General features: G+C 45.6%; 1 protein-coding gene across 4 annotated transcripts in view; it reads right to left on the reverse strand.

Annotated features, from left to right (window-relative positions):
* Positions 1–25,339, reverse strand: part of TRAPPC12 (trafficking protein particle complex subunit 12) — a 102,212-nt gene that overhangs the window by 14,999 nt on the left and 61,874 nt on the right. For all 4 annotated transcript variants that reach the window (XM_090032705.1, XM_090032715.1, XM_090032696.1 and 1 more), the window contains 2 exons: positions 21,632–21,704; positions 15,525–15,598 (listed from right to left, as the gene is read on the reverse strand). In XM_090032705.1, the coding sequence (XP_089888831.1) occupies positions 15,525–15,598; positions 21,632–21,704 (147 nt within the window). The remainder of the gene's footprint in view (positions 1–15,524; positions 15,599–21,631; positions 21,705–25,339) is intronic.

A 25,339-nucleotide genomic window follows, 5' to 3' on the forward strand; every position in this document is an offset into this window, starting at 1 on the left:
TGGTTTTAACATAGAAGAAGTTTTTTCATGGTATTCAATCTCAGTCTACTTTGCTGCATTTGCTGTATTCTATTAAAGACCTGGTTTTCACTCTCAGATCTGCCTGAAGCAACCTTGTGTAAGATTTTTTTCATCTGTGAAAACAGTGAGTGATATTTACCTTTCCCAAAGGTATGAAATCTTGGCTCATAATAAGGGTTGCAAAGAGTGCAGAAACATTATTAGCAGACAGTGGAACAGCCAGGACTCAAAATTTAATTTCATGCTTTTTTTTTTTCTTTTACTAAACAGGGTAAGTTTCATTTTGGTTACAAAAATCACATGAATCTGTAGATTTTTTCATCATCATAGGAATGTATGGAACTGGGGACAAGACTGTTCACAATATACTAGGGGCAGGTAAAATACAGCCCATGGGTCACATCTAGCCTGCCAAAGGGTTTCATCTGGCCTACAGTGGGTCTCTTGATCCTGGATGCAGCTGGTGCCACTGCCCCCGCTCATGTGGCATGGCAGCTGGACTTGGCTTTTCGGCAACCCCTGCAGTGGCTTGCTCTGTCCATCTGCCGCTGCCAGTCCACCCTGCGTCCACTGGAGGTCTCCATGGAAACTGGTCTGGAACCCTCAAAGGCAGTGTGTGCTTGGCTGGGAGAATGGGATGGGGCCCGCAGGAAGACAGGGATTGCTGTTTGGGAGTGTAATGGTGGGGCAGCGGCCAGGATTACAAGAGCCCACCCACTCTGCCCACAGAGCCAGCGCCGTGCGCAGGGACATGTGGGGACTGGATTGTGGCTCTGTCCTGGACTCCAGCCCCTCAGTCACCACCCCACAATCCAGGCCTTGCTCTCCCATCTACTCCTGGACACTGCTCCTCAACTGCCCTTGGCCTCATCCCATCCACCTTAAGTGCACCCTGCCCATGGAGGTCCTGGGCTGGTCTCCATAGAAACCCTGCCTGCTTGCTCCATCAGGTGCCCCTTGTGGGTGCAGGGCAAATGGGCCTCTGGCTGGATAGGATCAATTCCAGCCCTCTCTCCCCCAACCCAGTTTCCAACAATTTATCAAAACTCCTTAAGTGGTCCTCCAGCTCAAATAATTGCCTACCCCTGCAATATGTTAATGAGAGTTGGCAACATTATGTTATAATTTACACCTTTCAAATCAAATACCTTATTTTCTCACATATAAGATGCATCTCCCAAACTCTTCCCTAAAATTGGAGTGCATGTATTAAGTGGGGAGCCTGATTTTTCAGTCCCAGATAGAAACACCCTACTCTGATTCCTGTTCCATAGTGCAGAAGTGTTACTATTCAGGCAGCTAAGAGAGTCTATTGACTTAACGGACCATTGTTCTTCGTTCCACAGGTGTTAAAAATCATCTCTCTTTTTTAATATTCCTGATGTTGCATTAAATCAAGCTAACCTTTCTTAGGGCAATTTTGCTGTCTACTAGTTGCTCTCATTAGCTTAAAAAAAAAAGGGGTGAGTCAACTGAAGAGTAGGATCTATGCCTGCCCTACAGAACCATAATTCTGGAAAAAATAAATTTTTTTTCATTGTACCTTCCAAAAACAAGGTGTGTATTACATTCTGGGGCACGTGAGAATATACAGTACTATATAGACCGAAACCTAGGTAGAATTTCATGCATTTTTTTTTTACTAAGCTACAGGGTAAGTTTCATTTTGGTTACAAAAAAAAAAAAAAAAAAAAAAATCACATGAATCTGTGTGAATCCCGCAGCTCCTCCGGCCCACAGACCACTACCCCATGCTCCTTATTCACGTGGGCACCAATGACATGGCTCAGAGCACCCCCAGCCAGGTCATGAGGTGCTACAGGGATTTGGGAGCGGGGCGTAGGGGTCTGGGAGCTCAGGTGGTGTTTTCATCGATCCTCCCAGTCTCGGGCTATGGGCTGAGGAGGGAGAGGAGGATCCACGCGGTGAACCAAAGACTGCAGAGCTGGTGTCATCGGGAAGGCTTTGGCTTCCATGACCACAGCCCACTCTTTGGCGAGAGAGGCAGCGAGCAGCTGGGAAGAGATGGCCTCCACCTCTCTCCCCTGGGGAGGAGGCTCTTTTCAGCCAGGCTGGCTGACTTGCTCCACCGGGCTTTAAATTAAGCCCGCTGGGGGACGGGGGGACTACTGCCACTGCTGGCCCACTGAGCGACCCTTGCAAAGCCAGCAGACCAAGGCACTTAAGGGAGCCCACCCCTGCCCCAGCCCTGGCACAATCTGTGGGCAAGGCAAGAGCCCCTAAGGGCACACTTGCCTGCCTGTACACTAATGCCAGGAGCCTGGATAACAAGCAGGAGGAGCTCGTCTTCCTGCTCAGTGCAAAGAATTATGACGTCATTGGGATAACGGAGACCTGGTGGGACTCCACCCATGACTGGACCACGGGTATAGAGGGCTATACCCTGTACAGGAGGGATCGTGTTGACAAAAGGGGCGGGGGTGTAGCTCTCTATGTGAAGGAAAGCTACATGTCTCTGCAAGCTGATGTTGGTGACCGGCATGGACAGCTAGAGACCCTCTGGGTAAAAATTTGTGGGAAAAACGGCACAGGGGACAGAATGGTGGGAGTCTACTACAGACCTCCCACTCAAAGTCCCGAGCTTGACCAGGAATTCGACCGGGAACTGACTGAGGCCACTTGCTCCAGGACCTTGGTTGTCATGGGTGACTTCAATTACCCGGACATCTCCTGGGAAGATCACTCAGCAAAATCCGAGCAGTCGCAAAGCTTTCTCTCGTGGGTGGATGACCTCTACCTGACTCAAGAAGTCTATGGGCCAACGAGAGGCAAAGCGCTGCTCGACCTGGTACTGGCTACGGGGGACAACCTAATCGGCGACCTAGTGATCGATGGGAAGCTGGGTGACAGCGACCACGAGCTGATCACCTTCACCATCCGCCGTAAAGCTGGCAAGTCAGTCAGCAACACAGAAGTCCTTGATTTCAGAAAAGCCGACTTTGACAATCTCAAGAGGCTTGTCGGTCAGGCCCTCAGGGACCATGACCCCAGGGAGATGGGAGTTCAAGAAGAGTGGTTGCTTCTCAAGGAAGCGATCCTCAATGCACAAGCTAAATCTATTCCAACACGGAGGAAAGGCAGCAAGAAGGCACAGCAGCCCTCCAGGCTCTCCAGGGACCTAGTGGACCTCCTGCGGCTAAAAAGGAAAGCCTACAAAGGATGGAGGACGGGATTCACCTCCAAGGAGGATTATTCTACACTGGTCCGGTCCTGCAGGGAGCAAACCAGGAAAGCTAAGGCTGCAACTGAACTCCAACTAGCTTCAAGCATCAAGGACAACAAAAAGTCCTTTTTCAGATATGTGGGGAGCCGGAGGAAAAGCAAGGGCAATGTTGGACCCCTGCTAAACCAGATGGGGCAACTGACAACTGATGCCCAGGAAAAAGCCAACCTGTTAAATAGGTACTTTGCGTCAGTCTTTCATCAGTCCCATGGGACGCCCATGCCTGCTGTGGGACAGGGAGATCTGGGTGAGGGGGATTCCCTACCCTCCATAAATGCTGACCTCGTGAAGGAACACCTTGAGAAGCTGGATACCTTCAAGTCAGCCGGCCCTGACAATCTGCACCCCAGGGTACTCAAGGAGCTGGCGAGCGTCATAGCCCAGCCCCTGGCACGGATCTTTGAAAACTCCTGGCGCTCTGGTGTAGTGCCCAAAAACTGGAAGAAGGCCAATGTGGTGCCGATCTTCAAGAAAGGGAGGAGAGTGGATCCGGCTAACTACAGGCCCATTAGCCTGACTTCTATCCTGGGGAAGATCTTAGAAAAGTTTATTAAGGAGGCCATCCTTGATGGACTGGCCCAGGCTAACATTCTAAGGGATAGTGAGCACGGGTTTGTTGCGAGTAGGTCTTGTTTGACCAATCTCATTTCCTTCTATGACCAGGTGACCTATCACTTGGACAAGGGAGAAGAGATTGATGACATATATCTTGACTTCAAAAAAGCCTTTGATCTGGTATCCCATGATCACCTCTTGGCCAAACTGGCCAGTTGTGGCCTTGGCTCCACCACGATCCGCTGGCTGGGAAACTGGCTCCGTGGTCGGACCCAGAGGGTTGTAATCGATGGTAGTCACTCATCGTGGTGCCCTGTGACCAGTGGGGTCCCTCAAGGCTCTGTCCTGGGACCTATACTGTTCAACATCTTCATTAACGATGTGGACATTGGAGTCAGGAGCAGACTGGCCAAGTTCGTCGATGACACCAAACTTTGGGGCAAAGCATCCACGCCAGAAGATAGGCGGGTGATCCAGGCTGACCTGGACAAGCTCAGCAAATGGGCGGACGAGAACCTGATGGTGTTTAACACTGAAAAATGCAAGGTTCTCCACCTTGGGAGGAAAAACCTGCAGCATCCTTATAGGCTCGGCAGTGCTACGTTGGATAGTACTACAGAAGTAAGAGACTTGGGGGTCATCATTGACCACAAGATGAACATGAGCCTCCAATGCGATGCTGCGGCTAGGAAAGCGACCAAATCGCTGGCTTGCATCCACAGATGCTTCCCGAGCAAATCCCGGGACGTCATTCTCCCCTTGTACTCGGCCTTGGTGAGGCCGCAGCTGGAGTACTGCGTCCGGTTTTGGGCTCCACAATTCAAAAGAATGTGGAGAATTGTGAGAGAGTCCAGAGGAGAACCACGCGCATGATCAGAGGTCAGGAAAACAGATCTTACGATGACAGGCTGAGAGCCATGGGGCTCTTTAGCCTGGAAAAGCGCAGGCTCAGGGGTGATCTGATGGCCACCTATAAGTTTATCAGGGGTGACCACCAGGATCTGGGGGAACGTTTGTTCACCAGAGCGCCCCAAGGGATGAGAAGGTCGAACGGTCACAAACTCCTGCAAGACCGTTTCAGGCTGGACATAAAGAAGAATTTCTTTACTGTCCGAGCCCCCAAGGTCTGGAACAGTCTGCCAGCAGAGGTGGTTCAAGCACCTACATTGAACACCTTCAAGAGTAAATTGGATGCTTATCTTGCTGGGATCCTATGACCCCAGCTGACTTCCTGCCCTTTGGGCAGGGGGCTGGACTCGATGATCTCCCGAGGTCCTTTCCAGCCCTAAGGTCTATGAAATCTATGAATTACTAATGCAAAATATTCTGAGGGAACCCTCAAATGATCAAAGAGACCATTCTTGACAAACTGGCTGATGGCAACATCCTGAGGGACAGCCAGCATGGGTTTGTTGTGGGTAGGTCTTGCCTGACCAATCTCATGTCCTTCTATGACCAGCTGACATAAATCACCTGGACAAGGGAGAAGAGATTGATGTCATATATCTTGACTTTAAAAAAGCTTTCAATCTGGTGTCCCATGATCTCATGAAAAACTGGCCAACTGCAGCCTCAGCTACATCACAGTGTGACGGCTGGGGAATTGGCTCCGAGGTCAGACCCAGACAGTGGTAATAGATGGAAGTAAATCATTGTGGTGCACCATGACCAGTGGGGTCCCCCAGGATCTGTCCTTCAGACTATACTTTTTAACCTTCAGCCTATACTTTTTAACATCTTTATTAATGGTGTAGACATTGGTATCAGACGCAGACTGGCCAAGTTCGCTGATGACACCAAACTTTGAGGTAAACTGTCCACACTTGAGGATAAGCTCGTGATCCAGGCCTTCCTTGACAGGCTCAGAAAATAGGCGGATGAAAACCTGATGGCATTCAACACCAAAAAATGCAAGGTACGCCACTGTAGGGAAAAAAAAAGCCACAGCACGCTTATAGGCTTGGCAGTGCTAAGCTTGCTAGCACCATGGTCAAATGGGACTTGGGGGGTCATGATTGACCACAAGATGAATACAAGCCACTAATGCGATGTCGCAGCTGGTAAAGTGAGCAAAAATCTGGCTTGCATCCTTAGATGCTTCTTAAGCAAACCCCAGGGTGTCATCCTCCCGCTGTACTCGGCCTTGGTGAGGCTGCAGCTGGAGTACTGTGTCCAATTCTGGGCTCCACAATTTAAAAAGGATGTGGAAAAGCTTGAGAGAGTCCAGAGGAGAGCCACGTGTATGATCAAAGGGCAGAAGAAGAGGCCCTGTGATGAGAGGTTGAGAGCCATGGGACTCTTCAGCCTGGAAAAGCACAGGCTCAGGGGGGAATGGGTGGCTGCCTAGAAGTATATAAGGAATGTACGTCAGGATCTGCAGGAACGCCTGTTCACCAGAGCACCCCAAGGGAAGACAAGCACAAACTCCTCCAAGACTGTTTCAGGCTAGACATAAGGAAAAACTTCTTTACTGTCCAAGCCCCAAGGCCTGGCATAGATTGCCTCCAGAGGTGGTGCAAGCACCTACTCTGGACTCTTTTAAGAAACATCTGGATGTTTATCTTGCTGGGATCATTTGACCCTAGCTGACTAGCTGCCCCTGGGGCAGGGGACTGGACTTCATGATCTTCCAAGGTCCCTTCCATCCCTAATGTCTATGAAGTCTAAACCCAGCAGAATTATTTGTAATAATTAGACGAGGGCTTGGTTTCTGAGATGCTCAAGTTCATCACCTGTATTTGCATTAAATAGATATTGCATTAGTTGTTTGTTGAAAATTTGTAATTTCTTTTGAACATAAATAATTAAAATAGGATTACGAATTCATTAAGGTAAGAATACTTGATCTTATTGAATACGATGATGAGATCAGGCTAATCCCCCCTGTATCAGGTTTGGTTATGTACCCTATGCTGACAGTAATATTAGGGTTCAGGAAAGAAGGGTTTTCCCTTTTCCTCTCTATGCTGTATTTGCATAGTGATTGTGAAAACAGATTCACTGCATTAAGAATCCAGAAGATAGTGCTGCAGCATAATTTAAGCAAGACAGATGACAATTTATGTTGTTTCTCTCCTTTAAATTAGAAGAGAATCCAAATCAGAAGAGAGCCCTAGGCATCAGACTCTTGTCATTAGTACAGGCAGTCTTCTGCCTCATCATTTTAATTGTAGTAGACCCAGATTTAAAATACTTCTTCTGCTACTGGTTCTAGTAGTGTAAGCTATGCAGAAGTGGAGAGTTTTCTGAAATAATATATACATTTAAAAATACAGCAAATGCCTTTTTTTAAATTAGAGTGCAATACTATGATAGTATTGAGAAAGCTGTTAAGTTTTATGTTTCAACAAACCAAAAACCAGCATACTGGTATGGTAATGCCGAAGCAATTTCAGCAGGGGAAGGAAAATCAAACCTATATTTTCAAAATGAAAATATTCCAGGACAAATTAGTAACATTATGTTTATTTTTTTGCAATTGCATTGTTGGAGTAATAAGGTAATGCTCCTTATTAAGGTAATGATCAGTTTATCATTATGAATTACTGTTTATGAATGCAGAAGCACAAGGGACAGAATTCCATATTTAGAAAGATGATCCAGTAGGTCAGGAGAGCTATCACAGATTTCCCATGTGAGTCCGGACAAGTCACTTCTCTGTGCCTTCATTTGCAAATAGTGCATTTCCATACCTCAGCCTGTACTAGTAGGACATGTTCAGGCACTATGGCAATGCAACCATAGAACTAGAGAGAACAGGCTCATTAGAACTATTTGATGGCACATAGAGAAGCAAAACCAGACTCTACTTGGTTAAGCCTGGGATTACTGAAGGAGCCAGGAGTTGAGCGTCGAACTCCCATTGAAAATCTAAGGATAGGATTCAAATTGCCTCACTGAGCATCCAAACGTAAGTTTGGTAATGCCTCACTTCAGGTGTGTTTTCTTGGGGAAGTACATTCAAAATGACCCAATTAGAATCAATGGAGACATTTCAGAGAAGCCTAAGAATGGTCTGAGTTTCATAGATTTTCATAGATTTCATAGACCTTAGGGCTGGAAGGGACCTCGGGAGACCATCGAGTCCAGCCCCCTGCCCAAAGGGCAGGAAGTCAGCTGGGGTCATAGGATCCCAGCAAGATAAGCATCCAATTAACTCCTGAAGGTGTTCAATGTAGGTGCTTGAACCACCTCCGCTGGCAGACTGTTCCAGACCTTGGGGGCTCGGACACTAAAGAAATTCTTCCTTCTGTCCAGCCTGAAACGGTCTTGCAGGAGTTTATGACCATTCGACCTCGTCATCCCTTGGGGCGCTCTGGTGAACAAACGTTCCCCCAGATCCTGGTGGTCACCCCTGATAAACTTATAGGTGGCCATCAGATCACCCCTGAGCCTGCGCTTTTCCAGGCTAAAGAGCCCCATGGCTCTCAGCCTGTCATCGTAAGATCTGTTTTCCTGACCTCTGATCATGCGCGTGGTTCTCCTCTGGACTCTCTCAAGCTTCTCCACATCCTTTTTGAATTGTGGAGCCCAACACTGGACGCAGTAGTCCACCTGCGGTCTCACCAAGGCCGAGTACAAGGGGGGAATGACGTCCCGGGATTTGCTCGAGAAGCATCTATGGACGCACGCCAGCATTTTGGTTGCTTTACTAGCCGCAGCATCGCATTGGTGGCTCATGTTCATCTTGTGGTCAATGATGACCCCCAAGTCTTTTTCTTCTGTAGTGCTAACCAACGTAGCACTGTCGAGCCTATACGGGTGCTGCACGTTTTTCCTCCCAAGGTGGAGAACCTTGCATTTTTCGGTGTTCAACACCATGAGGTTCTTGTCTGCCCATTTGCTGAGCTTGTCCAGGGCAGCCTGGATCACCCGCCTATCTTCTGGCGTGGATGCTTTGCCCCAAAGTTTGGTGTCATCGGCGAACTTGGCCAGTCCACTCCTGATTCCAATGTTCACATCGTTAATGAAGATGTTGAACAGTATGGGTCCCAGGACAGAGCCTTGGGGGACCCCACTGGTCACAGGGCACCACGATGACTGACTACCATCGATTACAACCCTCTGGGTCCGACCACGGAGCCAGTTTCCCAGCCAGCGGATCGTGGTGGAGCCAAGGCCACAACTGGCCAGTTTGGCCAAGAGGTGATCATGGGATACCAGATCAAAAGCTTTTTTGAAGTCAAGATATATGACATCAATCTCTTCTCCCTTGTCCAGGTGATAGGTCACCTGGTCATAGAAGGAAATGAGATTGGTCAAACAAGACCTACCCGCAACAAACCCGTGCTGGCTGTCCCTTAGAATGTTAGCCTGGGCCAGTCCATCAAGGATGGCCTCCTTAAGAAACTTTTCTAAGATCTTCCCCAGGATAGAAGTCAGGCTAATGGGCCTGTAGTTAGCCGGATCCACTCTCCTCCCTTTCTTGAAGATCGGCACCACATTGGCCTTCTTCCAGTCTTTGGGCACTACACCAGAGCGCCAGGAGTTTTCAAAGATCCGTGCCAGGGGCTGGGCTATGACGCTCGCCAGCTCCTTGAGTACCCTGGGGTGCAGATTGTCAGGGCCGGCTGACTTGAAGGTATCCAGCTTCTCAAGGTGTTCCTTCACGAGGTCAGCATTTATGGAGGGTAGGGGATCCCCCTCACCCAGATTTCCCTGTCCCATAGCAGGCATGGGCATCCCATGTGACTGATGAAAGACTGACGCAAAGTACCTATTTAATAGGTTGGCTTTTTCCTGGGCGTCAGTTGCCCCATCTGGTTTAGCAGGGGTCCAACATTGCCCTTGCTTTTCCTCCGGCTCCCCACATATCTGAAAAAGGACTTTTTGTTGTCCTTGATCCCTGAAGCTAGTTGGAGTTCAGTTGCAGCCTTGGCTTTCCTGGTTTGCTCCCTGCAGGACCGGACCAGCGCGGAGTAATCCTCCTTGGAGGTGAATCCCATCCTCCATCCTTTGTAGGCTTTCCTTTTTAGCCACAGTAGGTCCACTAGGTCTCTGGAGAGCCAGGGGGGCTGCTGTGCCTTCTTGCTGCCTTTCCTCCATGTTGGAATAGATTTAGCTTGTGCACTGAAGATCGCTTCCTTGAGAAGCAACCACTCTTCTTGAACTCCCATCTCCCTGGGGTCATGGTCCCTGAGGGCCTGACCGACAAGCCTCTTGAGATTGTCAAAGTCGGCTTTTCTGAAGTCAAGGACTTCTGTGTTGCTGACTGACTTGCCAGCTTTACGGCGGATGGTGAAGGTGATCAGCTCGTGGTCGCTGTCACCCAACTTCCCATCAATCACTAGGTCGCCAACTAGGTCGTCCCCCGTAGCCAGTACCAGGTCGAGCAGCACTTTGCCTCTCATTGGCCCATAGACTTCTTGAGTCAGGTAGAGGTCATCCACGCACGAGAGAAAGCTTTGCGCCCGCTCAGATTTAGCTGAGTGATCTTCCCAGGAGATGTCCGGGTAATTGAAGTCACCCATGACAACCAAGGTCCTGGAGCAAGCGGCCTCAGCCAGTTCCCGGGCGAACTCCTGGTCAAGCTCGGGACTGAGTGGGAGGTCTGTAGTAGACTCCCACCGTTGTGTCCCCTGTGCCGAATTCCCCACAAATTTTTACCCAGAGGGTCTCTAGCTGTCCATGCTGGTCACCAACATCAGCTTGCAGAGACATGTAGCTTTCCTTCACATAGAGAGCTATACCCCTGCCCCTTTTGCCAACACGATCCCTCCTGTATAGGGTATAGCCCTCTATACCCGTGGTCCAGTCATGGGTGGAGTCCCACCAGGTCTCCATTATCCCAATGACATCATATTTCTTTGCACTGAGCAGGAGGACGAGCTCGTCCTGCTTGTTGCCCAGGCTCCTGGCATTAGTGTACAGGCAGGCAAGTGTGCCCTTGGGGGCTCTTGCCTTGCCCACAGATTGTGCCAGGGCTGGGGAAGGGGTGGGCTCCCTTAAGTGCCCCCTTAAGTGCCTTGGTCCACTGGCTTTGCAAGGGCCGTTCAGCGGGCCAGCAGGGGCAGTAGTCTCCCCATCTCCCAGTGGGCTTAGTTTAAAGCCTGGTGGAGCAGGTCAGCCAGCCTGGCTGAGAAGAGCCTCCTCCCCAGGGGAGAGAGGTGGAGGCCATCTCTTCCCAGCAGCTCGCTGCCTCTCTCTCCAAAGAGCGGGCTGTGGTCATGGAAGCCAAAGCCTTCCCGATAACACCAGTGCCGCAGTCTTTGGTTCACCGCGTGGATCCTCCTCTCCCTCCTCAGCCCATAGCCTGATACTGGGAGGATCGACAAAAACACCACCTGAGTTCCCAGACCCCTAAGCCCCACTCCCAACTCCCTGTATCGCCTCATGACCTGGCTGGGGGTGCTCCGAGCCGTTTCACTGGTGCCCACATGAATAAGGAGCATGGGGTAGTGGTTTGTGGGCCGGAGGAGCTGCGGGATCCTCTCTGCAATGTCTCGGATGCGGCCTCCGGGAAGCAGCAGACTTCCCGGGCTAAGGGGTCGGGGCGGCAGATTGCCCCCTCAGTGCCCCGCAGGATGGAGTCTCCCACAACAAACACCTTACGCTTTGTCTTGGGGAGAGTGGGGCCAGTAGCTGCGGTCGAGCCTGGGTTGCCTGCGGGAGCTGGCAACTGCGTGGGCTCTCCTGGGGCTGCAAGAGGTGCGAACCTGTTGCTAAGCTCCGGCGGGACAGGGGCCTTGGTGCCTAAGAATGGTTTGAGTTTCTGTCTTCTGGTGTTCCCTACAGCAAATGGTAAATGATACATGCCTCCAAAGGACAATTCAGAAACCCTGGAGGTGCTTACAGCAGTGGTTCCCAAACTCTGACAGATTGTGCACCACCAATTTAAAATGATACAACCTTAAGTACCACCAGCAAATTTTTGTCAAATAAAGTAATTATGATAAATCTGTTAATGTGTACCACTGACAGGTTGTCTGTGTACCACTGGTGGTACATGTACCACAGATTGAGAACCACTGGCTTAGAGGAAGACGGGGAGAAACACTAAGGCCTCAAGGCATCCCATTCACTTGCAGTCAAAACACTCAGCTGCATTTCTGAGATTGCTGCATACTTTGTTTCTGAAGACAGGTGAACAAGAATGCATGGTGATGCAGCTGAGTCCACTTTTTGAAGAACAGCATAGTAATTATAGCATTTGCAAAAAAAAAAAAAAATCAGTCCTGGGTTTCAAGGCCTTTGTCACTTTGAAAAGATTCAGATCTATGTCTCCTACTTCTCAGACAACTTATTAGTAGGCTTTCTAAGCTGAAGCTTGAAGCTGCAGCTAGGCAAACAGTACAAAAGCCATGGGGCCAAAAGAACAAACAAGGAGGAGGAGGCTGCTTTCGTAGCCTAGTGGTTAGGCCTGTTCTATGATGGAGGAATCCTCAGTTTTGGCACATATTGTCAGTTTTTTAACCAAATAATATCTAATCCAAAGTGTGCCTCTGCAGTCCAATAGTTAGGGTAGTTCCTTGGGAAAGAGTCTGCAACTTTTGTCCCTGCTTCCCAGCATTATTTATGAATTTTAATGTTAAAAAGCCATTGGCTAAAAACAGAAATAAAAGTGCCAGTAGGAATCTGGATCTGGGACTCCTCCATCTCAGGGCACTCTTCTGCAAAGTGGGAGATTTGGGTTTAAACCCCCTCAGGATGAGGGGAGCTAAGCATGTAGGTCTCTCATGGCTAGGGCAAAAACTCTAACCGTTTGACTAGTGCAGAACCATCCCAACTGGGTTTGGCCTGAACTTAGTGCTGGGGATGCGAGTTAGTCATGGTTTTGGTCTGGTTAATGGCTTGCCCCTCTCCCAGGATGTATTTGGGGCTCAGCTGCATCCAATGGACAATATATATCATTCTAGAGCTTAGCAGGGAGGGGGCTGCTGAAATCCATGATCTGAGTTCCTTCTGTGCAGCTGTGTATATCTGTGTTACCTTAGGGAACGCTCCTGTCCCAAAAAGAGGCATGTTAAGAGTTTTTAGGATTCTAGTGCCAAGTTAGTTTGAATTGCTCTTTAGGCTGAGCTATCTAACTCCTGATTAAATCCAAGTTAAGAGATCTTTTGAAACAATCTGAATCTGAAAACTTACTCTTTTAGGTTCCTTTGAAAATCCTAGTCTCAAAGATTATCCTGAATTATATTTCAACAAATACTAATTTTTGGCTAAAGGAATAGGCTAATAAAAATTAGATACGAATCAGTGCTTTTTCCCACATTACTAGGTCAGTTATTTTCGCTCAAGTTATTCCATTCAATTAATAATACTTCTGAATCAACACAAGAGAATATTGCAATATGGTATATATTCACTAGATGGCAATAAACTGCACTAACTCAGTTTAGAAGGAACCCAGAATTTGTATACGTGTGTGCATGTGCACAAGTGCATATGTTATAACTACATTTTTTATACTTAAGATGAATAAAAATTTGAAAAATAGTCCTCCAAAACCATCTTATGTATAACAGATAACTCTTTTAGATATTTGAAGCTTTGTGCAACTGGTTTCCTCAGATGCACTTACTTTCATGAAAGCTTGTTTGTTTAATAATGATTATATGAAGAAGTTATTCCTTACAGCTTGTTTACTGTAAGATGACTAGGAGTTCAGTAGCAACATCTGTTGTTACCTGGGAGATCTGAAAACTGGAAATGATTTTGGAAGTCTAATTTCCTAACCTGAGAGAGATTACAGATTTTGAAGTTCCTTGGTTGTGAAACATATGAAGGAGAAGAATGAGTTGTGCCATTCTTGAAGTACCATTTTCAGAACCACTGGGTGTATCTACACGTGTGCTTTACTGAGCAGTTGACTAATTAGCTCTGCAGTAAAGTGTCACCATATACATGGGTGTGCCTATTAGGGCACAGTAAATTAACTAACTCCACTGTAGGATAGTACTGTCTGGGACAAGTACTATCCTATTCCAGAGTTCAGTGTGCTGAAACACATGTGTATAAGGTGACTGGGGCCAGCTTAGGCACAAGGATGCTACAGTGTGGTGGCTGCCTGCTGGCTAGCCCTGTACTGGAGCACCCCCATGCCCCAGCCAGCCCCTCTGCAGCATGCTGAGCCAGGGTGAAGGAGCTGTGGCTAACAGACTGACCCCCAAGCTCTTCCAGTCAGAGCTGCTCTGCTCCAGCTCAGCATGCTGGAATCCTGAGTACACATGTAGATGCTGCACCCAGGAGCAATAAACTCCGGTGCAAACTGCACCAGAGCTTGTTGCTATATGCTTATTACAATGTGCAGATGCACCCACTGTTGATTAGTTTAGGGGACTATACACCACTGCTGAAGTTAGGAAGAAATCTGATGATAAGGGTTAAATGGGTATAGGAACAGGAGTAGAAAAGAAAATACTAGGTGGGCAGAAGCAGTTGGGCAAGATGTCAAGTTCAGAAAACATGAGTTAAAAAGTAAAGCTTCCAAGGAGTTACAGCAGTTGGCAGAATCTGTTAACGGTATTTCTTTTAGTGTATGTTATTAATATACCCAACTTCAGCTTTGTTTGGGATGGAGATGCTCAGGGCTTAGGTTTGTTTTTTTTACTAGTATTTTAAAAAGCAGAGTTTCCCAGAAACAAAATGTGGTTGAAAATCTGATTTAAAAAAAAAAGTCTTATTCAGTTTATAGACTGCTGCTTCCTTCTGACCACCTGTGCAGTCCTATTTACATAAGAAGGAAATAAATTGATCTCAGTTTAACTACTATGAATATATATTTCTGTTTCTTGGCATCCTTATAAAAACAGGATGCTGCATTTCAAGGGAACATTTAGACAACTGGTTTTTCATCAATATATGCTGCTTCAGTGTTAAAAATGAAGCATCATGAACGACTAGCTTGGTAAATAGCTTATTAAGCCTTATGGAAAGCCAGGTTAAGGAATGACCTTGGGCAACTAGTAAACAGAGTGTGGGGGAAGTGAAGATCTTGGTTTTGTGTTGGAAGCATTGCTCTGGGGCTTTTGCTTCTAATTGATTTGTAAAATAGCTTTAAGCTCAGGGTTATAGCAGTCTGCACAACTACTGCTACAAACTTAGCACAGGGACAGCTCTATTCCCATGATGATGACGTGAACTTCAGAGGTGTTATTCCTTCCTTCTGAATATGTGGAGAAGCTGAAAATGCTGCACAAAATGGAGTAGCATGATTTACAGGAGGGAGGATGGGGGATGAAGGAAAAAAATTACTAACTCTTCTCTGATTATTCCTTTCTTTGCAGGTATTTCTACAGGGAATAGAAAAACTTTAAGGCTAGGATCTTCTGGAACAGCCAGGTGGACAATGGTGAAGAATGCTTTGGGTCTTTGTCATATACAAGACCCACACTATCATTAGTGTGTGCAACTGGAATAATGTTCCATATTCACAGTATAAAGAAGATAATTAATTTTAATTACAGTATTTATTTAGTAACCGTTTGAAAAAAATCAATTTAAAAATGTAAATTCACTATTGTTACTGCATGCTATCTGAAATGATTTGGGGAGAAATAAATGCAGATACGGTCCTGCAGAACATTACTGAAAGTGGTTATTCATTAAATAAGTCATTATTAAGTCTAATTAATTTTCCACTAAAATAAACCTTCATGTACAGTAAAATAGCCTTTCCCTAGCTATGCACTAGTAATTCTCTTGCACTTTATGACGTTCTATTCGAGTATATACGGTAGCTCTGCAGTTGCTGCCACCCACGTACCTTCATCATTAGCAGACAGTTTGCCATGGAGTATATCACCCGGCCCAGACGTGACCTCCACAGCTGAACAGAGGCTGCAAAATAAGAGCAGCTTGTGAATGTGCACAAATAAATTAGAGGTTCTTGCTAGCCATCAATTATTGGTCCTATGAATTATGATTTTATAAGATCCCCCTTGTTAACATCGCTGGGTTTTAGCCTAGAATTTTTAATTCCCTGCCATGCTGCACTGTCAGATGGAAAATACTGCATCTCTCAAAGGGACTAGTTCGATTGGTTCTACAAAGAGAGTATCTGCATAAATGATGCAACAATGCAAAGCAGTGGATAACCTCCCAGCTTTTCGTCCGGGAAAAATATTGACACTGAAAGAAGCCACTTGTTTCCTAATATCAGAACAACAGAATCACAGAAACATCTAAATCATTATGACCATCAGTGAGCAATTATGTAATATATAGGATTAAATTTAATTGGTTCAAAACTGAAATAGCTAAAAGCCTGTCTCAAAGCCAGCACACACGGGGTTTGAGCTGTCTGAGTCTGAGGCTATTTGTGCTTGCCTCTGGCTCAGTGATACAGTAGGGGGGGTGGGGGAAAAAAACCCATAAAAAACAAAAAACAAAAAAAACCCAAAACAGTCAAGCCTGTCTGCTTTCCCCATGTTCCTGGAGTTTGCAAGCATTAAAGGCTGCAGCAGCAGATTTTTCACTCCCTTGGTCTGTAGACAGAATCTGATATTATAAGGGAATAGTTCACAGGGACCCTCCCTTTTTCTACTGTTACAGGGTCTTAGCAAAATACTAGGAATAAAATTAATCCTCACTTCCAAAAAAACCCCCAAACATTAAAAGTAATAATTTGGTATACAACTGATATGGAAACCAAATATTATGCTTCTCTAAATCACTGCATTGGAGTGTGAGAGAGGAAAAGACAGGAATTAAACATGCGGTTATGATAGAACAGCAATTACTGAGCATATTAACTTGTCTCAATAATATGGTCTATTATAAAAAGGATAGCAGGTAATAAAGAATGAATTTGCAATGATTTACGAACACCATAACAAGTAGAAAAGCTTGGTCAGATGCGTACAAAATCACTTTTGGTTCTACACACATTCCATGATTAGACTATAAAAAAAAAAAAGAGTGCATATAGTCTGGTCACTGAAACCAGACGTAGGATTTCTTGTGTATACCTTGCTTAGTCACAGTGCTCTTATGTCATTCAACACCACAAGCTCTTACTTTAGATATTTTCAACCTCATCATCCCAGGACTCTGTTTTATGTAAAATGAATACGCAGTCCTTGCTGCATGCTAGTGCTCTAACCACTGAAGAGTCCAGTCATGCTCTCTCTTGTATGCCACCTCCTCTGACTCTTCAGCCTAGTGGTTAGGACATTCTCTTGGGAGGGCGATTCCTGTCTTCTCATCACTACTGCCCCCATGCCTGCTTGGAAGTGGTCCAGACCAGCCACCTAGGCATTTAATTCTAGCCTAAGCTCTGCAGTGATATGGATCACTACCGCGAGGCAGCTAAATTCCCCGGAGACCCAAATTCCTAGGAACTAGGACCTTTTCAAGACAAAATTGAGACATCTAACACAGGCAATTAAGCAGCTTTGAGTAGGGTTGATTTGGATCACCCTTTGTGATGTAAGTGCTTAAAATTTGCTGATGTCTTGTTTAGGCACCTACAGGGCTGATATGCCCAGGGCCAGGCATATTTCAAGCAGAGGGCTGCTTACCCAGTTTTGGCAAGCTGTTGAGGGCCACATGGCTTGCCTCTTGACAGGTGCCCCACTCCCTGGCAGCTTACTTGGACTGGAAGTCCCACCTCCTAAACCCTGACCTATGCCACCAGAAGTCCCTCCCCTTCCCCCTAGAAGTACTCCTTTTATCAAGGGGTTTTGCCATCTCTGAACCAGAAAAATACCAAAGTATACTCTAAAAATCAAACATATACTTCAACATTAATTTCAGTTCAAAAAATATTTTTGTCCTGATTTACATGTGTTTGTGTAGTGTACATGAAGGTGATAGTATAATAGTTTAAAATGAAATTTTACTTTTGTATATTGTGGGAGGGTTGGTACAGGTTTGTAGGTAGGGATGTGTGTGTGATCTGTGGTGGGGTGGATAGGAGTGGGGGGTGTGGCTGGGGGAAGGTTGTGGCTTGCATGGAGGGGATGGTTTGCCTACAGCCCTCTTCCCCCCCACCCCCAAGCGTGTGGCAGGCAGAGCCCCCTGCCAATGCTCCTGCAAGCCTGGGCTGTGCACACCTGCAGCTTCTGGCCCCAGGGTACTGGTGCAGGCCCTGTGCTCCTGCTCTCTGCCACTTGCCCCCCCCATTTGCCACTGCTGCCCTTCTCCTGCTACTTCCCCATCCTCTCAGCCGCTCTGGCACCACGTCCCAGATGCTCCTGCAGTCCTGGTGCTGCAGCTGGGAGCCACACGATACTAGCAGGTGGGGGGGAGTGGGGAACTGGCTGCAGTAGGTGGGGGGGAAGGTGTAACGAGCAGACACGTGGAGTGCAGCGACAGCCAGGCAGCAGCGTGGGGCCCACACCAGTGTATCAGGGCCAGTACCAGCAGGGCTCAGCGAGGGGCAGCAGAGCATGGGGCCCAGGCTGCCAGGGGCTCTATGGAGCTGGGCAGCCTGGCTCCACAGAGTCCCTGCCAGTCTGGGCCCCGTGCTCCTGCCACCCTGCTCTGGCCCCTGCCAGCGCAGGCCCCAGTGCACAGGTGTGGGCCTTGCACTCCTACCCAGCTGTTGCTGTGCTCCGCGCACCCACTTGCTCCCCCTTCTCCCCACTTGCTGCAGCCATTTCCCTGCTCTCCCCAGCCTGCCCGCCTGCCAGTACCACATGGTTCCTGGCTGCAGGTCTGGCTGTTCCCAAGGACTGTGTCTGCCTCCCTCTTATCTGTATTTCCCTTGGTGCAGGTAGGTAGAAATAGTCCCAGGCCAGAAACCTCCGGAAGCCCTTGCTAGGCAGAAGCTAGCTGGGGTTCAGGGTGGTTGAAGGGGCTGGGCTGGTCTTGTTGTTTCAGCTGTTTAGTTCTGCTGCCGGCTCCCCCTGAGTCCTACTGCCCCTGTCTCCTGTCATCTTTGACAGGCAGCCAGGGACAGATAAATATTAATTTCTCAATTTTTTAGGGGCTCTGCAAGCCAGACAGAATGGCCTGGCAGGCTGGATCTGGCCCGTGGGCTGTATTTTGCCCACCCTGATCTAGCCCCATCTGCCTTATACCAGGACAGTTGTAGTCACTCTCAGCAGCAGACCTTTAGGCACCTCAAAAGATGTTTAAAGCTCCTCTTCACTAGGGAGGACCTGGTGACCTTGGACATCTCTAAAATTATATGGATCTTGGCATTTAATCCCTACTTAAGTCCTTTATTACATCTAGCCCTAAATATTTACATTAGGAAATCTAGATGTCATTGGACTGTGGTTTCAGCTTATTGATCAACTGATAACATGTAAATGCTTGCATTAGGTAGCTCATACCATATTTCTAATACCTACCATGCGTTTCAAAAAGAAAATGTGTTCGATTATATATTTATAGTTTCATGTTTTGCCTTCATTTGGTAATAAAGAACTGATTCCATTACTGCTTGCACTGCTAAGGCCCATCAGTGGTAATCAGCACAGGCACAAAGTAAAACACAGCTGATGAGAACTTTCAAATATGGCAAAGAATGTCACTTAGATGACTGAATGCACTTCTACAACTTACAGATAGACAAAAGCAATGGGAATTTTGCATGTGGTGCAGATACAAGTAAAGCTGCAGTATGACCCAAGGCTGAGCAAATATGTAAATTTTAAAATAGAACTAAGAAGTGTTCCTTACTGCTGGCTGCAAGGTGTTAAAAGAACAATCTGAAGAAACACTCCCCAGCACCACAAAGAATCTCCCACTCCCTCAAACAATGTTACTTCCATCCCAAATCAATAAAAAACAGAAACCTGATGATAAAAAACAATACCTGACAATAATATGTGAGAATGCAGTAGAAATTAAAGTAACTCACTTTGCAAACCCTTGTTGCTACACCTCTGATTTCAACATCTCTGTTTAGTTATTATTAATTTAGGGTTGGATTGTACTGCGGCTCTGTGCTCTGAATTTCTATTCATCCAGCTGCAAAACTGATTCCTTAGTGAAAAGGAAAGTGCTGCTGGGCAAATGGTGCAATGCTAAATCTCCCCTCCTATTGAACAACTAGCAAATGAGATGCTCTGTTCCAGGCAGGAGGAGATGCAAGTGATGGGCTGGTTGGAGGAGTACCTCCTTATCCCAGCAATAAGAAAATTACATACTGGGTATAATCTCTATAAGGAATTGAGGCTGTCTTCAGATGCAGTTAATAAGGTTTGTTACAGCTAGATCTCATACCAAAATATATATAATAAGCTTCCTGCAGCTCAAACTACAGCACAGAGGCAAGCAGGGAGCAGACCTGGCTGACCTCCTTAGATAAGATCAGCCAACAGTCCCTGCGAGGGTCTCCAGGGCCTTTTGGCAGCATTAAGCAGACAGGCAGTTGTACTCTAAGCACAGCAGCATCTCTCCTAAATGCTCAGCAGCCCTGTCCCCTGGTAACTGCTAGCTGCCTTTTTTCAGTTTTGTCTCCTGCTGAGTTGAGCACAGATCTGAAGGTAAGGAGCCAGATGCCTGCCGATGAGAGGCAACCTACAGGACAGAGGGCCATTAAACAGCTAGGAGAGAAGTTTTTGTCTGTACAGGCAGAATGTGATCAGATTCTGAGGGAAACGAGAAGAAGGTACGGAGGAAATGAGGGGATCCACTAGAGAAGAAAGTGATGGAGCACTTAAAAGAATCTGGAAAACAGGTAGAAAGGGAAACCTTGGGGAAGAAGATGGAGCTTCACTTTATCCAGCTATCTAGGGAATAGGGAGCTGCTTGAGGGCTGTGAGCAAGTTCTGGTGCACTTATTTTTTATTGCTTTTGTCTCAACTTAAGAAGAAAGTCAATTTATTACTCATGAGAATATGCATAAAAGTATCTGTCTGCTAGGTGCTGCACACCCATGCTCCTGCACGTCTACAAACTGACAAATACTGGGATTATTTAGAGATCTGTCAATAGCAAAATTTCACAGTGCTAGTAACTCTGTCTAGACAGATTCTCTCCAAACCCTCAGGACAGGCTTCTTTTCCCTTTACCTGTAAGGGGAACTCTGTCCTGGAAGACTGTTGACCAGATTAACTCTTAAAACAGCCATCTGCATCAGAAAGGTTTCTGGTTTATTGGGATACAACCCCTTTGTTTGCAAAGCTCTATGAGGGGTTCATCTGACCAATCACAAAAATGTCAGTCACCTCAGGTTAAATGTTCTAGATCATTTTAGTGACATAAGAACCTGTTTTATTTTCAAGGTTGATTTAGGCATCTAAGCCCCTAATTTCTAAGCTACATTTGAAAATAGAATTTATGATGCTTTTCACAATTTTATCTCACATTCTTACCTAAGCTCTTCCCTTCCTTTCTCCCTTCCCAATTGTTTAATCTTATTACAGAAGTGCAAAGGACAAAAGAATCAGAATTTTCAGACAGAGAAAAAGAAGGGAATAAAAATCTTTCATAAACTTGAAATCAAAACAGGCAATACAGAGCAGAAAACCCTTCAAGTAACCTGCTGGCACTACCAGATGCAAGGGACAAGTTTGGATCCAAACAAGTTTTTCAGGTTTCAGAGAAGACAACTGATCAAGGCAATGAGCCAAGGCTTAAGACAGAATGTCCATCTGGTCTCTCTCCAATGCCTCTGCAACGCACTGAATTACTTGTATATCTATTTCTGCAATATGGCAGCCATGTCCTTTGTTTCTTTTAAGTAGAAAGGAAAGTTGATTGAATGTACCAATTTGATCAAAATAAAGGGCAAAACTGTGAAATGAATTCCAGCAAATAAAAGTACAAAGTGTATAATTTCAAAGGCTGAACAGATTATAAGATGACAAAACTGCTCTTTTAACAGCTTTGGGGCAGTCCTGTGAAAACTTCTGGCACACATGAGCAAGTGATAAAAAAACACTGCCTGTGAAAAGGGGTTTAAAAAATACGTACCTTGTCTGTTCTCTTGTGTAATGTTAGTCATACTTCCATCTTCTGCTAAACCTTGCTCCAAGTTTTCCAAGATCTGTATCAAATTTTTTAAACAACTAACATGAGTTTAGAACAGCAATCTGGAATTAAACAGTTTGTATTACATGCAAATTATCCACAGTTGTCACAGTCTATATGAAACCAATATAAACATGAATGTTTCACATGGACACATTTCAGAATCACTGATCGCCCTCAGAGTTACATCAATTACATAAAGTGAGAAAGCCTTTGTACTACAGATGACGTCTGAGTTCAGACTTAAGATACTCACAAAGCATTAAAAGACAGCATACACCGGGGCACATACATTTTGTTAAGTAAAATATCAAATATGCTTCACAAGAGAATTATTATTAGCTTTTGCAAAAACAGCGAAGTGATTCCACATGAGAACTAAGGTATGTGGGTTTTTAAACAAAATGATGCATCACCAAATTCACTAGGGTTATGGTTTTAAACAGAATTTGCTTTTTTGTTCTTAATTAAATAATATTCATAACTTATGTCTGCTTTCCCCCTGGAAGTTCGGATTTCATGGCTGCTTTTTATTTAGTATTGATTTCAAATACTGTAAACTGCTGTTTGCTGCATTATCTGAAAAATGAATATGTAGATCCACTGGAATTTGAGAGTTACACTAGGTGCCCATGGTTTCATTTGAAATGCAAGTCAAGTCCCATTTTTTCTCTGCCACCATGTTATTTTTTTCCAAATGTGTCTAGTCCTGAAGATCACCCAGTTCCTGTTGCTCTTCATCCCGTTACAGCTTCATCTCTTTGGTTGCTTAAAAAAAGACTGCTTAAAAAAAAATTTTAAAAAATCCCTCTTTAATTAGCTGCTGTGTTTAGCTGATCAGCAACATACAATGGGCTCCCTCTCTTGGGAGCTGAGTGCACTGCCTACATGGTGATCTTCAACTCCTGTCAATTTATGGAAAATTATTATTTTAGTTTTATATTGCTGTAGCATTCAAATTGTGCTAGCAGCTGACAAAGACACATAGCATAGTATTTTCAGAAGTCAGAGCCAAACCAGGACTTAGTGCCTAATTCTGACATAAGACGAAATTTAGGTCTGTAAATACAAGACTAATCCCCACTGCCGTCACTGTTTCTGTTTTTACTCAAAGATTTTTAAAAAATGCACATCCAAAAAGCACTTAGTGGGTACATCTACACATGTATTTGATTCAGGATCAGTTAACCTGCGAGTAAACACTCCCTGACAGGCACCTACTCATGAAGGGAAGTGGGAGCAGATTTGCTGCTAATAGCAGCAAACTGGTCCCACTTTCTAGGGCCCTGCAATGGGCCCTGCAGACGAAGCTCTAGACTCCCCCTGGGTGCTAGCCCAGGGGCTGGGCCATTGCATTGCCCTTGGGGGGTCTGCCTGCTGCTGGGGTGGGGACAAATGGGTGGGGAGTTCCTGGCCTAGTTTCCCAATTGGGGGCTGAGGACTTGGAAAGAGCTGCAGGGGTGGGCAGGTCCCAACTCCCTACCCCATTTGCCAGTGGGGCAGCTAGCAGCTAGTTCACTGCTAGATGCTCCACCAGTGGACTGGGGCAGAGGGCTGGGACTTACCCCACTCCTGTAACTCTTTCCAAGCCCTGTGCCTCCATCAGTTGATTGGGGCATGGGGCTGGGACGTGCCCCCCCATTCTGAGATTGCAGGGTGGAAGCTGGGGAGCCTGTTCCTGCTCAGCTCTGTGAGTGCAGACATGTGCAGAGAACAGGTTGGGGAGCTTGTTCCCTGTTCTGCTCCACAGTCACAGACCTGAGCAGGCAACAATTGCAATTAGTGAGGTTTACTGCACAGTAAGCATGTACAGTAAACTTTGCACATGCTTATTGCATAGTAAAAACTGCTACGTCACAGAAAAGTATCTCACGTAGATGCACCCAGTGTCACGAATGCTAGTCTAACACACCAACTCTCCCCATTTAAAATCTAAGGATTTTAGATGCTTAACTTGGTTTGGTAATTCTTTCCCTAAAGTCAGGCGCTTAAGTTTTAGGTGCAAGAATGCTGAAAGGTGTTACATTTCTAAGTGACCTAAGAGACTAAGTCCAATTTTCAAAGGGACATAGACTCCTAAATGCCATTTTCAGAAGTCTCCAAAGTGCCTAAGGGACAAATTGATGAAAGCGTTTATGCAAGTAAAGATGAAAAGATGTTTAGGATGATATCTTGTATTGGACCAACTACATAGTTGGGATAAAGTTAGACAAGATTTTGAATGCAAGGCATTCTCTCTCAGGTCCCTGCTCACAGGGGCCAGGTGCAACATTCCTGAGTAACAATGTCTTGCATTTGAAGCTTGTTTACCTTCCCCTCCTCCCCCGATTACATAGTTGGTCCAATAAAAGATATCACCCTAAGAAATCCTTGGCTCTGATAATTTATAAACCAGCACAGTTACAACATCACTCTTATACTACCTAAAGATGCAGGAAGACACCAATTGGGATATTCAAAAATTTCTTACTCTTCTTCCTATTTTGTCCAAACTAATATTATAGTCTCCTCTCTCTCTGACACCTCTTTGGAGTTACCTAGCTATCACCTCAAGTTCAATAAGGCTACAACAGAATTCTTAAATCAGAATAATACTAAGTATGGTATAGCACAGTTGCCTTTATCAACCAGAACATGACCTGAATTATTCTTCGTCTTTAATGGAGTCCCAAATGAACTGTTTCACTGTTTCATTTGGGATCAATACCAAGCTAATTGTCTGTGGTTCCTTGGGTCATTCTTTTTACCCTTTGTAAATACTGGAACCACATCTGCAGTGTCCTATACTTTGGAATTTCCCAACTTTTCTAAGACTTGCTTAATATTAATGATAGTGGTTCAGGGAGGTGCTTGGGTAGTTATTTTAAACCCCCCTGAGTGTAGATTATCTGGGCTAGTTTAGCTGAAAGCAGAAATATGGAGCAGAAAATTTTCCAGTGCTTTATTTTTCTGTGGGAAATTTTCCATTTCTAAAAATTCACTATTTCATAAAATCCTTTAGTAACAACGAATGGATGCCAATACAATAGGCAAGCTTGGCAGTTTCAAAGTTGTTATTAAGGATTTTCAGGTGACTATTTCTAGGCAGTGTGTGAGAGAATATATATATAGTTTCATAGTTTCTAGGGTCAGAAGGGACCTGAGCAGATCATCTAGTCCGACCCCCTGCCATGGCAGGGAAGAGTATTAGGATCAAACGACCCCAGCAAGGTGTACATCAGTAAAACATACGTGAGGGTAAATACACTCACATAATAATTTAAATAAAAAAATCAAGTTATGAATTCACCTAATTGGCTGTGCAGGTCAAATCAAAACCAAATGAATACACTGCTAAGCTTGTTTCTAGTTCTCAAAATCTTTTGCTTCTGGAGAATCAGTCCGAAGCACAATTAGTGAAGAAGATGCAGTATGATAAGTTGACCTTGCCCATAGACTCATTGGCAAAACCACCCTTTAGCAAAAGAGAATATGGTTCAAGTAGTTTTGAATCAGATTTTCCTCAATCTGATTCTGAAATGAAACTAATAAGTGGAGTGGTTCTACAGATTGTGACAGTGAAACTGGAGGTGCCACAATGACCTCAGTGGAAGAGAGTTAAACTCTGTTGAAGTAGGTGAGTGGGCAACCATGGCATATCATACACAGTTG

This window comes from Crocodylus siamensis, chromosome 1 (assembly GCF_052110815.1).
Source record: "Crocodylus siamensis isolate JL-2025a chromosome 1, ASM5211081v1, whole genome shotgun sequence".
NCBI lineage: Eukaryota > Metazoa > Chordata > Crocodylia > Crocodylidae > Crocodylus > Crocodylus siamensis.